This window comes from Gracilinanus agilis, chromosome X (assembly GCF_016433145.1).
Source record: "Gracilinanus agilis isolate LMUSP501 chromosome X, AgileGrace, whole genome shotgun sequence".
Lineage (NCBI taxonomy): Eukaryota > Metazoa > Chordata > Mammalia > Didelphimorphia > Didelphidae > Gracilinanus > Gracilinanus agilis.
The window spans coordinates 22,395,349-22,410,070 of record NC_058136.1 but is presented as its reverse complement, the minus strand read 5'-3'; the positions used below and the strand labels follow the sequence as shown (position 1 = coordinate 22,410,070).

General features: G+C 41.0%; 1 protein-coding gene across 1 annotated transcript in view; it reads left to right on the top strand.

Annotated features, from left to right (window-relative positions):
• The window catches only part of ATP11C (ATPase phospholipid transporting 11C), a 136,971-nt gene that overhangs the window by 118,473 nt on the left and 3,776 nt on the right, over window positions 1–14,722 (top strand). Inside the window, exons 26-28 of the mRNA XM_044682702.1 lie at window positions 1,062–1,127; window positions 2,266–2,369; window positions 13,067–13,220. Of these exons, the coding sequence (XP_044538637.1) occupies window positions 1,062–1,127; window positions 2,266–2,369; window positions 13,067–13,220 (324 nt within the window). The remainder of the gene's footprint in view (window positions 1–1,061; window positions 1,128–2,265; window positions 2,370–13,066; window positions 13,221–14,722) is intronic.

The following is a 14,722-nucleotide window of genomic DNA, read 5'->3' as shown; positions in this document are numbered from 1 at the left end:
AATCAAACCTCTCAATTTTGGACTAATTGAAATTTGGCCCTTTGAATCAGCAAACGTTCTCAATGACCGAATAGTTTTCTAAAGAAGGCCAGTCTGATTACTTTCTGGTCCATGTAGTAACTCAAACTGTGGCTGTCAAGGTGGCCAAAGGGGTGAGTACCAGGCCTGCCTTAATAAACGCATTCTAAGCATCATTTGTAATTAGCACATTAATTGTCTGCAAATAGCTCTTGGGAAAAGAAATGCTTCCCAAATGGGTAAAAAGACCCCTGGGAGCTTGTTTGCCCTGTTCATTTGCTCAACGGAGCCTTTTTTCAGCTTGTACAAGGGGAAATTTCAGCCTGGCCTGTGTCCAAATTATTCCAAGTGGATGCAGTCTTATTGCCTATGCCACCGTTCCAGTAAATGCTCGTTAAAATGACCGATGAGTGTAAGAACTGCTCCCAGTAATTAATCCGAGCACCCATGTGGGATTTGATCAAACTTCTTCCTCTCTCTGTCTCTCTCTTATCACATTTAATTTCTTTGGCTTTCTTTAAATTTTAAAAAACGTTCATACCTCATTTTCTGTTTTAATGCTGTACATTCAGATTTTGAGCACATTTGGTAAACACACCCCTGCCACCATTTGGATTGATGTAGGGTGCTTTTCCTCCTTGTTGGGCCAACAGTCAGTGGGCTCTCGCAGCCCACATGGTAGTTTGTAGCTGGGAACTAGGAAGGCCCTTTATTTTTTATTGCTGCCACCATTGAGGAATAGAGCCCCCAGTGGCTTTTGATTTTTCCAGGAAAGAGTCCATCTTTAAAGACACAATGAACATTGTGTTTTTTTCCTTGCCCTTGCCATCTCGGTGATCTAATGCCTGGACCCCATATGCGGTATGGGTGAGATTCAGCAACAGCACCACAGACAAATATGGGGTCCTCCTTGGGGGCATCAAAGGCCACACTCCAAACCTCCAATGTGACTCTACCCCTGTCGACAAAGTGACTGCTTCTGAGTGATTTCAGCTGTACAATGAAATACAAAATAGTACATGTAACTCTGATTTTTTTTTCAGGGTTTTGGGAACTGGACTTTTGGCACTACTGTTTATACAGTCTTAGTATTCACTGTAACACTGAAGGTTAGATTTCTTTATTATTATCATTATTATTATTGTTCAATTATGTTGGAAGAACATTTTGTCCTTTCTAATTGTTCCCTAAATAAGTTTTCTGATCTTTATTTTCAAGGTTGCTTGTTATTCATTATAACCCTTTTTTTCTGAATTCTCCCCAGGATGCCTAACACCAAGGTATCATCAATAATCCCTCTTTCTTAGGATGATTTTCCCTCCATTTGTGTATGTGTATGTGTTATTTTTTAGCATATCTTCGTACCCTGGCATTTTTGCCAGTGTCACAACCTAGAATGAGAAGCAGTGTGAAGTAATGGATAGCCCAAGGATTTTTTGACTTGATGCCGACACATTTTGGCTCTGTTGCTCTGGAGAAGTCACTTAATCTCTAGTGCTTCTGCAGTGTCTCTAAGACCATCAGATGCTGATTGGCATTGGTAAAAGGACTTACCTCACTGGGAGTTCTCTATGCTAGTGAAATTGTAGCACAGAAGAAAAAAAAAGATTTTTTTTTATCAGTGATGTATCCCACACAGAGAAAAGCTTATTGGTAAATAAAAGCTAAAACCATCGATATAAATTAAGTATCCCTGAATTATCCAAAAGAAGTCCTTTCTACTCCAGGATTGGCCTCAGTGTCCATGCCACGATGGGTCTTCCTGATTCTTAAGTATCTTGCTCTCTACTACTCCACGCTGCCTCTCCTCTTACAGTCTACATACATGTAATAATGCCCTTTTCTCCTGGAATTACCACTATCCTCACTTCTCCCCACTGTGCTGAGCCTTTCTGTGTAGCAAAAACAAAAGAAGTTGATCCTAAACCAGCTGACACATTGCCACATCTAGGGCAAGTGCCATGAAACTCAGGTTTTCTACTTCCTATTCTCAAGAGATCTTAAACCCACCTAGTAGAGAGAATTTCTGTTGTATAACTTTATGCCAAAAATCCCTATGTCCCAAACTAGTAAGCCTTTCTTCCCTGGCTCCCTTTATCCTCTTTTTTGCGCCTTCTTTCCCTATTCCAAACTAGGACCTACCCTATCATGGGACTTTAAGTGTATAGGGAGAAGATTTTATCTAAGCAAGATCACTTTATATTCTTCCCTCTACAAATTTCTAATTCCCCGCCCCCTCTTTTTTAGCTTGCCATGGATACTCGGTTCTGGACTTGGATCAATCACTTTGTGATTTGGGGTTCCTTGGTCTTCTATGTCTTTTTCTCATTTTTCTGGGGAGGCATTATCTGGTAAGTACCTTTTGTATGCCTAAGTGACCTTGTAAATGTGCCTTTTTGTAAAGCTGGAAATTTAAAGACAAAAATGAAAAGGGTGCCTCACCTCCAATAGCTTACGTTGTACTTGGGGATATTTTATGGTAGGTTTATATGTATATACACACAGATACATCCTTCAACAACTCATTTCTTGAACAGACTCATGGTTTTCCTTTTTTACCATGTCAAGATCATGGAGAGACCCCAGAAGAAGGAGTTGATTTGCTGAGCACATAATAGTCAGACACAATCTTCAACTGTATTTCACTATATAACTTTCTTAAAAAGAAATACAGTCAAGTCTTTGAACCTAGAAAGCTGATCCAGGCGAAAGACCAGCGTAAATTAGATTAGGTGAGCAGAAACTATTACTGGGTGTACTTGATCAAAGGTAAGAGTCATAACTAGGGCAGAACGCTTGGATCGTTGGCCTAGGATGCCAAATTTAGAGAGTACTGATAACACTTGTTAACCTTCAGAAGGTTAAAACCTAGAACCCAATTAGTGAGAATAATTAGCTAAACTATAAAGCTGCCAGGTAGGAGGCATTGGAACTAGATTTGGAGTCAGAGGATTTGGGCCCTAATCCCAACTCTATTTAATTTACCACCTTTGTGACTTTGGGCAAGTCACTTCATTTTCTAGTGTCTGAGTTTCCTTGTGTATATGATTGGGGGAGGGGGGTGCCATCAGGGTGCAGCCAGATGTCCCCTCAGGTCTTTCCTATCTCTAGACCTATAATTCTATTGTCTTGAGTCAAATCTTTCCAGGCCTCAGTTTCCTTTTCTGAAAAATGAAGGGATTAGAGTAGATGACCTCTGAGGTCCCTCTCAGCTCTAGGCTTATGACATGGTGATGATGAGATGATGATGATGATAATGGTGGTAGAGGTCTTTGTGAGCTCTCTGGCTGAGTCTGTGGTTCATGTCACTTGCCCCAGGCAAACACATTTTTAGAAAATGGCTCTTCTATCTGTAGCCATTCATCTTCCTATTGCTCTGGCTCCAGGAGACATTGTGCCACTCTGCAGCTACAGGAGATAAGTTCTTTTTTTAACCCTTACTTTCTTTTCTAGTATTAATTCTAAGAAGAAGAGCAGGAGCTAGTCAAACAGGGTTAAGTGGCTTGCCCAGGGACACATCGCTAAGAAGTATCCAAGGACAAATTTGAACCCAAGTCCTCCCAATTCCAGGAGATAACTAACCTCTTTAACCCAATTGACTGAATGGACCAGGGCCTAGGACTTGGCAGAATTAAAAGCCTGGTCTGTGTTTTACCAGTTGCAGAGAGGTGAAATGTTAGTGTTTTCCTTGCTAAGCCTAGTTAGCCCCTGATTTGTTTTGCTGGCAGTGTTTATATAGCTCAGTGCTTTGACTAATAGAGCAAATTGCAATCATCTCTATGTTGATGATGTCAAGCAAAATCCCCCGAGAATTCCAAACCCACAGCTTGGCTGGATGCCCATTTCTGTCCTTACATCTTTAACACCTAGAACAGTACCTGATGGAGAGCTAGTGTTTAATAAATGTTGGCTGATTGACTGATTACTCTTCAAATTGTTTATTGAGAGACAGCATGGTGTAGTGGATTCGAGGCCTGGACTTGGAGTCTGGAAAGCCTGGGTTCACCCCAGCCTCTGAGGCTTACTAGATGTGTGGCCTATGCAGATAACTTCACCTCTGTAATTCTCAGTTTTTCCATCTGCAAGATGAGAATAATAATACCTCTACCAGCCACGTCCCAGGATTCTTGTGGGACTCGAATGAGACAATGTTTATGAAGCATTTTGCAAACCTTAAAATCATTATTTGATATGATTCGAATTATATTTGCCGCACCCAGCACAGCACGGAGACTATCAACGTCTGTGGCTTGCCCGACTGGTTTTGTTCTTTTGAATGTCCTTCCACTTCTCTTTCCCTCATGCCCTCTTGTTGAGGCAAACAATCAGAGCTGGAAAGAACCTTAGAGACCATCTCATCCAACTGCCACTTTTTACAAAGGAGGACAGCTGAAGCCCAGAGACTGGCCCAAGGTCCTACTGTATATTAGTCGCAAAACCAGGTCTAGAACTTAATCCACCTGATTCCCAGGCCAGTTCCCTTTTTACAAAACCGGGCTACCTGATAAGCCGAGAGGAGAAAGAAGTACCTTATACATTGCTATAGGCATTATTGACCTGTAGTAAATATTTATTGCTGGTCAGGAGCCCAGACCAGTTTCCTAACTGGATAAACAGTCCCTGTTTATAATAATAGTATTTGTAATCTCAAAGATTAATCGGAGGGACTATCTCACTTACTCTCCAATCCGAGACCGGCCCGGCTAAGGGCCAAGGGGCTCATTGCCAAAAGATTGACCAGTATGGGGTAAAAATTTTTGATCCTGATAATCCCCAAAGATCATCTGCTGAGGTATTATGGAAGGGGGTATGAAGGCATCCGTGGAGGGAAGTACAGATGATCTCATTGGTGAAAGGCAGCAGCTGTGCCATGGGAAGAATTCCAAACTTGGGTTCAGATGAACTGGGCTTGAATCTCTGCCACTTTGTAGCTTATGGAACCTTGGAGCTGGCCCTTAACCTCTCTGGGCCTCTAGTCTCTCATCTCCAAAATGAGAGGATTGGACTAGATGGCCCCGAGGGCCCTTCCAACTTTACATCTCTGATCTATGATCCTTGAAGGATAGGGCTCTGAGAACTACATTTGAAATATGTTCTTGTCACTTGAGACATAATTAGAAGAAGTTTTCACTGTGCTGAAAAGGGCATTGATTTTTATTTCTAAAAGAAAGCCCAATAAGCACAACCCTGGGAAATGAAGGTGGGAAGGCTAAGTCTGAGATTTGACAAGCTCTGAAATCTGTAATTACAGCGTGACCATAGCACCTGTGGAGAGAATGAGGGTGAGCACAGGGGCCAAAGGAAACAGTCCTATGTTTTTGTTTTGCTTTGTGTTATTGTTAATAGACTATTAGATGTCGGGGTTTGGGTTAGAGAGGTGGCAGCGGGGAACGGGCAGCGCAGTTTAAGGTTTAATACCTGTAGTTTTATTGTCATAAGGACCTCCCTGTATGGGGAGGCTCCGTCTCCCAATGCAAATCAGTGATTGGTCTGCAACGTAACCTGAGATAATTATTGCTTGAGGCACCCGGAGGTGAAGTTGATTGCCATGGGTCACTCAGCCCGTATGTGTCAGAGGCCGACCCTCCAGTCATTCCACCATGCTTTGATACTGTGGTAAATCTATGACCTCATTCCTTATGCCAGTGCAGGTCATAGCTCCTTCATGCATTATCATCCTGGATATACTTCTTCCAAATCTTTCTAGACCTTCCCTAGAGAAGAGCTTGCCTCATGGCCTGGAGTCCTTCCCTTGGTTTGCGAGCATGCCCAACATAGTGCCAATTAAGATGTCTACCTATAATTTCTTATTTTTTTGGTCATATATGTCAGGTGATCATACGTGTCCTCAGTGTATGAATTTTTTTCAGTGATTTCAAGTTGGCTCACCAAAGCTCGTGTTATTCACCTGGGGCCAGAGCAGAAGGTGTCCTGGTGGGAGCTCTGGAAAGAGAGCACCTAAATCCATTGTGCTCAATTCTCTGAACGATTGAAATGTGTCTGGAGAATTCACATGAGTTCCTTCCTCTTTCCAGAGCTTGAATTTTCTTTTATTTAAAAGTTGATTTTCCACCATCAGACAGTAACAGACTGGGGCAACTCATGAAGTGTGTAGAGTACTGGACTGGGAATTGGGAAGGTCTAATTTCAAATCCTACCTCAGACACTTACTAGCTGTGTGACCCTAGGCAAGTAAGGCACAACCTCTGCCTCAGTTTCCTCATCTGTAGAATAATAAGGATGATAATGACACCTACTTTTGGGGGCTGTTGTGATGATCAGATGAGATAATATCTGTTAAAAAGCTCTTAGCACAGTGCCTTGACACATAGCAGACATTACAGAAATACTACTTCTTTTCCCTTTCCCTCTCTTCTGTGAATTTCAGCTTCCTTATCTGTAAAATGGGTATAAGAGTACCACCCGTCCATTGTAGGGTTGTTGTAAGTCTCAAATGAGAATATGTATATCAAGGACCTCATCAAAGTTAAATGTTCAGTAGGCATAATTAGTGATTATTTTTACTTCTCTTGGCCTCATTTTCCTCCTCTGCAAAATGAGAATTAGAATCCCCTCAATAATCGCTAAGATCCATTCCTTCCAGTACCAAATCCTCTGATATGCATGTCCAGTGGTACTCAGAGACTCCAGAGGATCTAGGATCTTCTCTATTCAGGTCCTCTTTCCAGGAGAAGAGTCTCCAATCCATTCACATCTTCTCATTCTCTAGGCTCATTGTTCCCCTTGTTTACCAAGTGTTGGGCTCTACTCATCTTGGTGGAGGTCTTCCTCTGTTTCTTTTGTCATTACAGGAATACTGTGGCATTAGTTATCATTGGGTAATTGGTCTAGTGTTGGAAGAGATCTCAGAGACCATCTCATTCATCCCTCCACTCATTTTACAGATGAGGAAACTAAGGCCAAGAGAGGTGATTTGCCCAGTCTCTCATTCCTTTGATGCCATTCTTCCCCCTGGTTCTCCATCCTAATTTCCCACCTTCAGTGTGTTAACTGCCAGCTCATCCCCACCATGTGTGTCTTTATTTCCCTCTCAGCAGTTCTCATTTTTTAATTTTTAAGCAATCATAGTGTTCATTCCTAGAAGAGCAGGGATAGGGATAGAGATAGGACTTGTGATTATAATGCCATAAGGAACTTCCAGGGATGGAAACTCTCTCTACCAGTGTGGTTTGGCACCTTCTCTGCAAGTTAAAATCTTAAAGAGCCACCAGGATCACTCAATCAATAAACATTTGTTCAGTACCTACTACATGCCAAGCAATGTACTAAGTGTTGGGAATAAAAATACAAAAAAGAAAGACTGTCTCTGCCTCAAATAGCTTCCAGTCTAAGTGAAGACAGTACTCAAATGGAAGCTAGAAGGATTGGGGGGAAAGGAAGGAAAGGTACCTGGCAAGGACACAATGGAGAAGTCTGAAAGAGTGTAATGGGGAATGAAAAGATGGCCCCACTGGGCACCTTCCTTAAATGGAGAAAACCACTGAGGAGTTGTAAGTGACTTGTCTTGGGTTATACATCAGAAGAATACTGGTGTCTCCTTCAAGGAGAAGTTTAGGGTCATTAAAAGAACTCTGCAGTTTTCTAAAGGCAGTTCTCTCCATTTTCCTCCCCCCTGTTTAATTCTGAACCCGTCTCAAATGTCTATTTGCAGTGTTTGTCCGAGATATATCCCTTGATGGATGAGCTCTATGCATTGCGCGTCCAACTGTATGTCATTGACCGCACAATATACATTCTTCATCTACTTTGTTTGCATCAAGGCCAGGAACACTGCAGAGTCTCCTGGATAGAATCCATAAATGCTCAAAAGAGCCTAATCAGCCACATAGGAAAATTTAAGTCTAATGAGACCCACCCAGCTGCCTCCATTTTTTTAAATCACAAAAAGTCTAGACCAGTGATTCCCAAAGTGGGTGTCACCGCCCCCTGGTGGGTGCTGCAGCGATCCAGGAAGGTGGTGATGGCCACAGGGGCATTTATCTTTCCTATTAATTGCTATTAAAATTAAAAAAAAATAATTTCCAGGGGGCTAAGTAATATTTTTTTCTGGAAAGGGGGGGGGCGGTAGGCCAAAAAAGTTTGGGAACCACTGGGCTAGACAATCTCTAAGTTCCCCGTTGACTCTGTGATTTTCTGATCTATACCAAGGAGGAAAAATATGAATGTTTTTCTATGTGTCTTTGTCCATAGAACTATCAATTACTTTAAGATTTGCAGGGCACTTTTTTATGTCTCATCTGATCCTTACAACAACCCTGGGAGGTTCGGGCTACATTATTATCCCCATTTTACAGATGAGGAAACCAAGGCAGATAGAGATAGATAGATTTGCCCATGGTCTTGCAGCTACTGTCAGGCAGAATTTGAACTCAGGTCTTCCTGCCTCCAACATTCTTAACCACTGGGCCCTTTAGATGTCTCCGAAGTATACACATGTCTGAGTTCAGGTGCTGTGTGAATAACAACAAAGTGACGGGACTGACCAGTGGCTCTGGAAAATCTGTTGCCTAAGAGTCATTAATCTGCAGGCCAATGGGTCTAGCCCTTGATACTGACTTCTGAGGAAGAGGGAGTCATGTTGAGGCCTTGAACATAAAGATAACTCCCGATATTTTTCTTTTATCTTTACATAGCTTAGGATCTTAGCTTTCTGGGTTGGACTGACCTGACAGGTCATCTAGTCCAGTGTCTACTAGAGCATACTTGTGCAATGATCATTTACCCATCACCTAGAGACTTTTAATGATGGAGAACTTAGTATCTAATGAAACAGTCCGTTCCATTTTGGGATGACTTTCATTGACAGGAAGTTTTTCATTTCTTTGGAAGTCCCAGTCTTGTTCTCAGTGATTCAGAACTAGAAGGGACCTTAGAGGAGCCCAACCCCTGCCTGTATCTTCAAATAAGGAAACTGAGGCCGAAAGAGGTTAAATGCACTTGAACCCAAATCCAGTGCTGCAGCTACTTACAAGCCCATGCTTCCTGCCTTATAATTACTGCTCACCGTTTCCTTGTTCTACCCTCTGGGGCCAAGCAGAACAAGAATAATATGCCTTTCATATGACAACCCTTCAAAGACTTGAAGAGATCTACTATAATTTCCCTTTCAGACTAGATACCTGCCTAGTTACCTCAACCAGTCCTTGTATGATTATGTTCTTCAGGTCATCTCTCCTCCACCCCCTACCCCCCCATCCCAGTTGACCTCTTAAATATGTTCCAGGTTGTCAATGTCCTTCTTGAAATGGGGAGCTCAGAACTGAAGTTGATACTGTAAATGTGTTCTGCAAAGGTCTGGCAGTGTCCCTCATCTGACTCAATTTGGGCTTTGAGCTTGTGAAGTGACTAATATTAAGCTCTGCGTTCACTAAATCCACAAGGTCTTCTTCCCACTCTGCCCAAATAGCCCAGTTTCCTCTATTTATTGTACAATTGACTTTTTTTAATTAATTAATTTGTTTATTTAGAATTTTTGAACTCCAGTTTGTGGGACTTTACATTTACCCTGGTTACATTTTGTATTCTTTAATTCAGCCCATTAAAAATTGATGGAGGATTTTTGTAGTCCTGATTCTATTAACAGGTCTATAAGCTATTCTTTACAGCTTCAAGTTATCCCCCAGATTTACTATGCACGTCAGCTGTACCTCTATCCAAGTCACTAATTACCAAAAAAGAAAAACACAACAAAAATGGTGAACAGGATAGAAATAGGACCCTGGGGGCCCTCCACTGGAGGCTACTTCCATTTGACAGCAACCCTCTTGGCTTCCTATTTTCTCACCCTAGGCCCTGATGACTTGGAAATAAATACAAAACTTCCCAAGTAGTTAGAAAACCCACTCTTTAGTTGAAAAAAGGCCCATTAATCTGGCCACCACACAGAGACATAAACAAATTCCATACAGAACCAAAGGCTCTGAGACTCTGGGAACTGAATCCCTGGGAGAAGACACCATACTAGACGCCAACTCCAAAGAGATACGGAACCTGAGAGTCTCTTATACCCTTTTGGGAAGCTTACAAAGATTAACCACAAACAGGCGTGTAGACCTCCTAACATTCAGCAGCTACAGCATTAGAGAATGATCAGTTGTAACGAATTAAAGACAAGGGGCAAACTCAGGAGCTGGGCTTCCAGAGAGGAAACTTTTATCCAATAGAGAAGCCTCCAAAACAAAAAGGTGCTTAACATTCAAATCAGAATAGGTGTGCTTACTACTGGGGTTTCTCAAAAGTCAGGGTAAACTGAGCCATCCAGAGATCCATGGTGACAGCCCTTTTAAGATAAAAATAAACTGAGAAACAGTACTAAATAGAAGGGAAGTGTAGGGAAGGAGTAACCTCTTCCTACCTGATGGCTTTTAGCTGAGTAGCAATATCACAGAGGTCCATATAATCTCTTCATGACCCTGAAATGAGCCTAAACTATAAGCATGTCTCCAGTTCAAATCCAGTTGTGTATTTAATACTTTTATGACCTAATAGTTTTTCTTTGGCCAATAAGAAATGGATTGTTGGATTTATGCTGAGAGGAGTAGCTATATAGAATAACTCAGCTTTACTTTGTGCTTCTTGGTAATGGGAATTCTGTTTCCCTGATGGTTTTTTCTATTAATATAGATATGATTGTTGAGCTTTTCCTTCATGAGATTCTTCCTGTCTTGACAGCCACCTGAAAACATTTCCAATTATCCATCTCCTGGTGGTCTTTAGGAAGGCTTTTTTGGCAGACTAATCTTTACCCATAGTGTGAGAATTACTGTTAGCTTCATGGGTGACAAACTTTTTTCTTACATTGCCTTCTTTACCATTTTTCTTCATTGTTTTTAAAAATAGATTTTTATGTGTTTTTAAATAATACATTAACAATTTTAAAAACTTTAAAAAAATTCCAAGAGTTCCAAATTCTCTCCTATCCCTCTCCCCACCTAGAAGGCAAGTAATATAATATTGATTATGCATGTGAAGTCATGCAAAACACATTACTGTATTAGTCATACTGAAAAGAAAGCACATATAACACACAAACAAGAAAGATGAAGAAAGTGAAAAAGTACATTTTTCTGAATTATTAATGGCCACATATGTTTGGGCCTATGGTTATTATTTTCCATCCACCCATACATCTATTTATCCATCAATCCATTCATCCATCCAGAAAATATTTATTTATTAAGCATCTAGAACACACTAAGGGCTTGGGTAACAAAGAAATATATGATACATGTTTTTTCCCTTAAAGAGCTTATAATCTAATATGGGATAAGGTGGGGAAAGAGCTATGTAAGGGGGAAAAAGGGGTTTGGGGTTGAATATATTAAAAGGTTAGGTCGCCAGGGGATTGAACAATTATCAGTCCCCAATTAAAGAGTAACCTCAAGTTAAAATGACTTTTATGGAAATTTATTTACAAATGAGAAGAGGAAGAAGAAATAAGGAAATAAGAATCTAACACAGTAGGTAATTTGCTCCGATCCCCTAGTTAATCCAGGTAGATCTAATTAACCCTTAGCTGAGGAAAATCCGGCCAGAGGCCCGGAGGTGAATGAAGCAAAAGCTTCAGTCACAGAGTCTCTTTGAAAGGGAAGTTCCTTAAGAGAAGTTCAGGAAGATTCAGTCTTAACACTCACCATGTGGAAGTCCAGTCACGAACCAGAAGAGCTCCTTCAGGTCCCATTCACAAACCAGCAGAACGAGCTCAGCTGACTGAGGTCTCTTTTTAAAGGGGCCTCTTTTGCGTCACTTCCTGTGGCCTCCTCTTAGAATTTACGTGTCCAATCACAACTGATGCTTTTCTTAGGACTGCCCATGAGACAGTCAGTAAATTCTGATTTGTTACTCTAACACATGTGGGTTACAGACCACCCAAAATGGAGATGTTTTCACCTTTTGTGATTAAATCTAAAGATGGGCAGTGTAGATTTAGTCTAATCACAGCAAGGGGGATTATATAGATCTATGAACATATAATATTCTACCTACAGGCTGCAGAACCAAGTCTAATATGTCTTCGATTTGGGAGATTGCCATATTGTTATTGGTATTAAAGTTTTAAGTTTCAATGATAGATTTTTCTTGATACTATTAGCTCCAATCCTATATTTCCTGTTGTCTTCTCTCAACATCCTTGCATCCATGAATCCTTTCTTTGTTACAAAGTAAAATAATTAACTAAAACAAACCAATATGGCAATTACATCTGAACCTGTATGCAGTATTCTTTGTTCATCATCCCCCAGCTCTCCAGTGAAAGGATTGGGATACATGTTCACATCCCTTTCTGCCGCCACAGTTAATCATTACAGGTACATGGCAAGATAGGTGCCTGATAATCATTTGGTGGCTAACTTTGGACCTTTACCTGAGAGGGATAAACTCTGCCAAAGCTATTAAGGGCCTCCAGATTTTCTGAATATGAATGTTTGGTATCAGCAATATACCCACTACACATAGGATACTGCACTAGGCCAGGGCTTATTAGGGTGCCTGATGGATACTTGCAGTTTGGAAGAGATTATGAGTTGACATACTAGAAGCCCTGACATTCTTGGTGGTCATGTCCCACTCTCTTGCTAAAAGATGGATTTTACATTTTTGAAGGTGAGGCTCCAGGCCATATGAATATTAATAAAAGCAGTAAGGGCACATGCAATCCCTGTACTTGCAAAACTTTATCTGAATTTCTCATGAAATAAATTCCTTGAAGCCTTGTGTTCTCCAATGCTAAGGAACATTGACTACTTGGCAACTGCAAAGTGGAGGACCTGCTTCTTTCAACTCAGGAGTCTTTTGCCATCATCTCCTTTCTTATCAAATATTTGACAATTGTGTTTTATTTTGTTTATGATTTTTTTCTCTTTTTCCTTTTGCCAAGATGGGCAAGGAGTGGTGGGTTCTATGGACAAGTATTTATATTAGTGTGCATAGTTGAGATTTTTATTAAATTTGTTTCCCTGACATTTTTATTCCTAACGTCTCAAGAAATAACATCTGTTCCATTCTCTTTATTCTTTTTTCACTCCAGGCCTTTTCTCAGGCAGCAAAGGATGTATTTTGTATTTGCCCACATGGTAACTTCTGTATCGACATGGCTGGCAGTAATTCTTCTGATATTTGTCGGCCTTTTCCCTGAGATTCTTATGATAGTAGTTAAAAATGTCAGAAGAAGGACTCCCAAGGTAAGGCCTGAACCTAATTTATACACTTATTTCTGAGGAAAGCCTCTCTCTGCCAGGAGTGGCTGTAGAATCTAGAGTTGTAGAATTGCATCTATTTCTGCATGTTAAACCCCTCTCTACAGGCCCATTACTTGATTGCCACCTCTGCATTAACGAGTATCGTTAAAACTGGGTTGCTTTGCCTGGCCAGGTGGTAAGTAGCCACGTTAACATTTTTCTATGATAGACTTGCACAATCTCTGGAGCCTAGGACCTCTTCCATGTCTGAAGGTGAAGCCTTAACTTGACACCTAGATTTGCCCTTATGGCTCTCACCCGATAGACAGTTGCCCCTTGGGTTCTTTGGAACTGAAGGCTGACTCTCTGGTGATCGATTGGGCAACATGGCTTTCTTCAACATATTTGCGTCAAGCACAAATTTTTTATGTTGTCTCTTTGAGCAGCTTCAACTGTCTTGAGGCCCAGGAAATGTCATTGCCCTCTGTCAGCCTAATCACTTGGTCCTGTGTTGTCTGTCATCTTTTCTGAATATCTCAGGAAAGTGTCGAGAAAGGAAAAAGTAAACAAGGCTAGCATAGAAGATTTGAGCCCTTGCCCTTTTTGATGAAGAGCTTCATTAAACATGGCAGATCTATATCTATAGGACCTCATCTTATTAGTCAGACCCCCTAACACCCAGTTTCTGGTGTATTGAAAGCAACTAGAGCAAAGGGAATATAATGACAAAGCAGTCTTTAAACTGTGACCACATGGGTCCATATAACCAAATTGACTAATCAGCCACCAAACTGGGTGAGAGTGAATTTTTTTCCTTCAAAATGAATTGCTATAAATTGATTGGTTGTTTTGGTGATCATTTAGATATAGGTAGAAAAGCCTCTACTGGGGAAATGGGGCCTTAAGCAACATGATGTTCTGTCCAAGGTCTGAAAAGGTAAAACCAGGGGTGGTTGTAGCTAGCAGGAATGCTGACAAATGGCTCAGTGTCTGAAGTCAACATGCATTGACTTTGGGCACTCTTTCTTTTAATCAGTCCTTTATGTGTGCACAGGTGGTAGCATTATTGGGTGGGGGCAGTATGTTAGTTTCTCAAGGGTCCCGATGGTCCATGTTCTCCTCCTCTTTTTTTGTAATTTTTTTTTAAAAAACCTCCTTCCATTTTGGTTCTTAGGCTCTAGGATGAAGCAGTGAGGTTTAACAATTGATTTTACTTACTGATCAGTTGCCCGCTAGTAAAGATTATTCCTCCTCTCTTTCTCTCTGGTTCTCCTTCCAGAAGAATTCATGGGGAATGGGGGGGGGTTGTGTGAAGAAATCAATCAATCAATTAGTAAACATTGTTCAAGTGCCTATACTATGTACTAGGCACTGTACTAAGTGTTGGGAAATAAGGTGAATTGAAAAATATGTCCAGATCAAAACTTTTGAAATTTTGCTGTTGTTGTTGTTAGACTTACAGTTTTAAATGGGGTGACTCCAGTGGCTCTTTCTTTCTTAATATG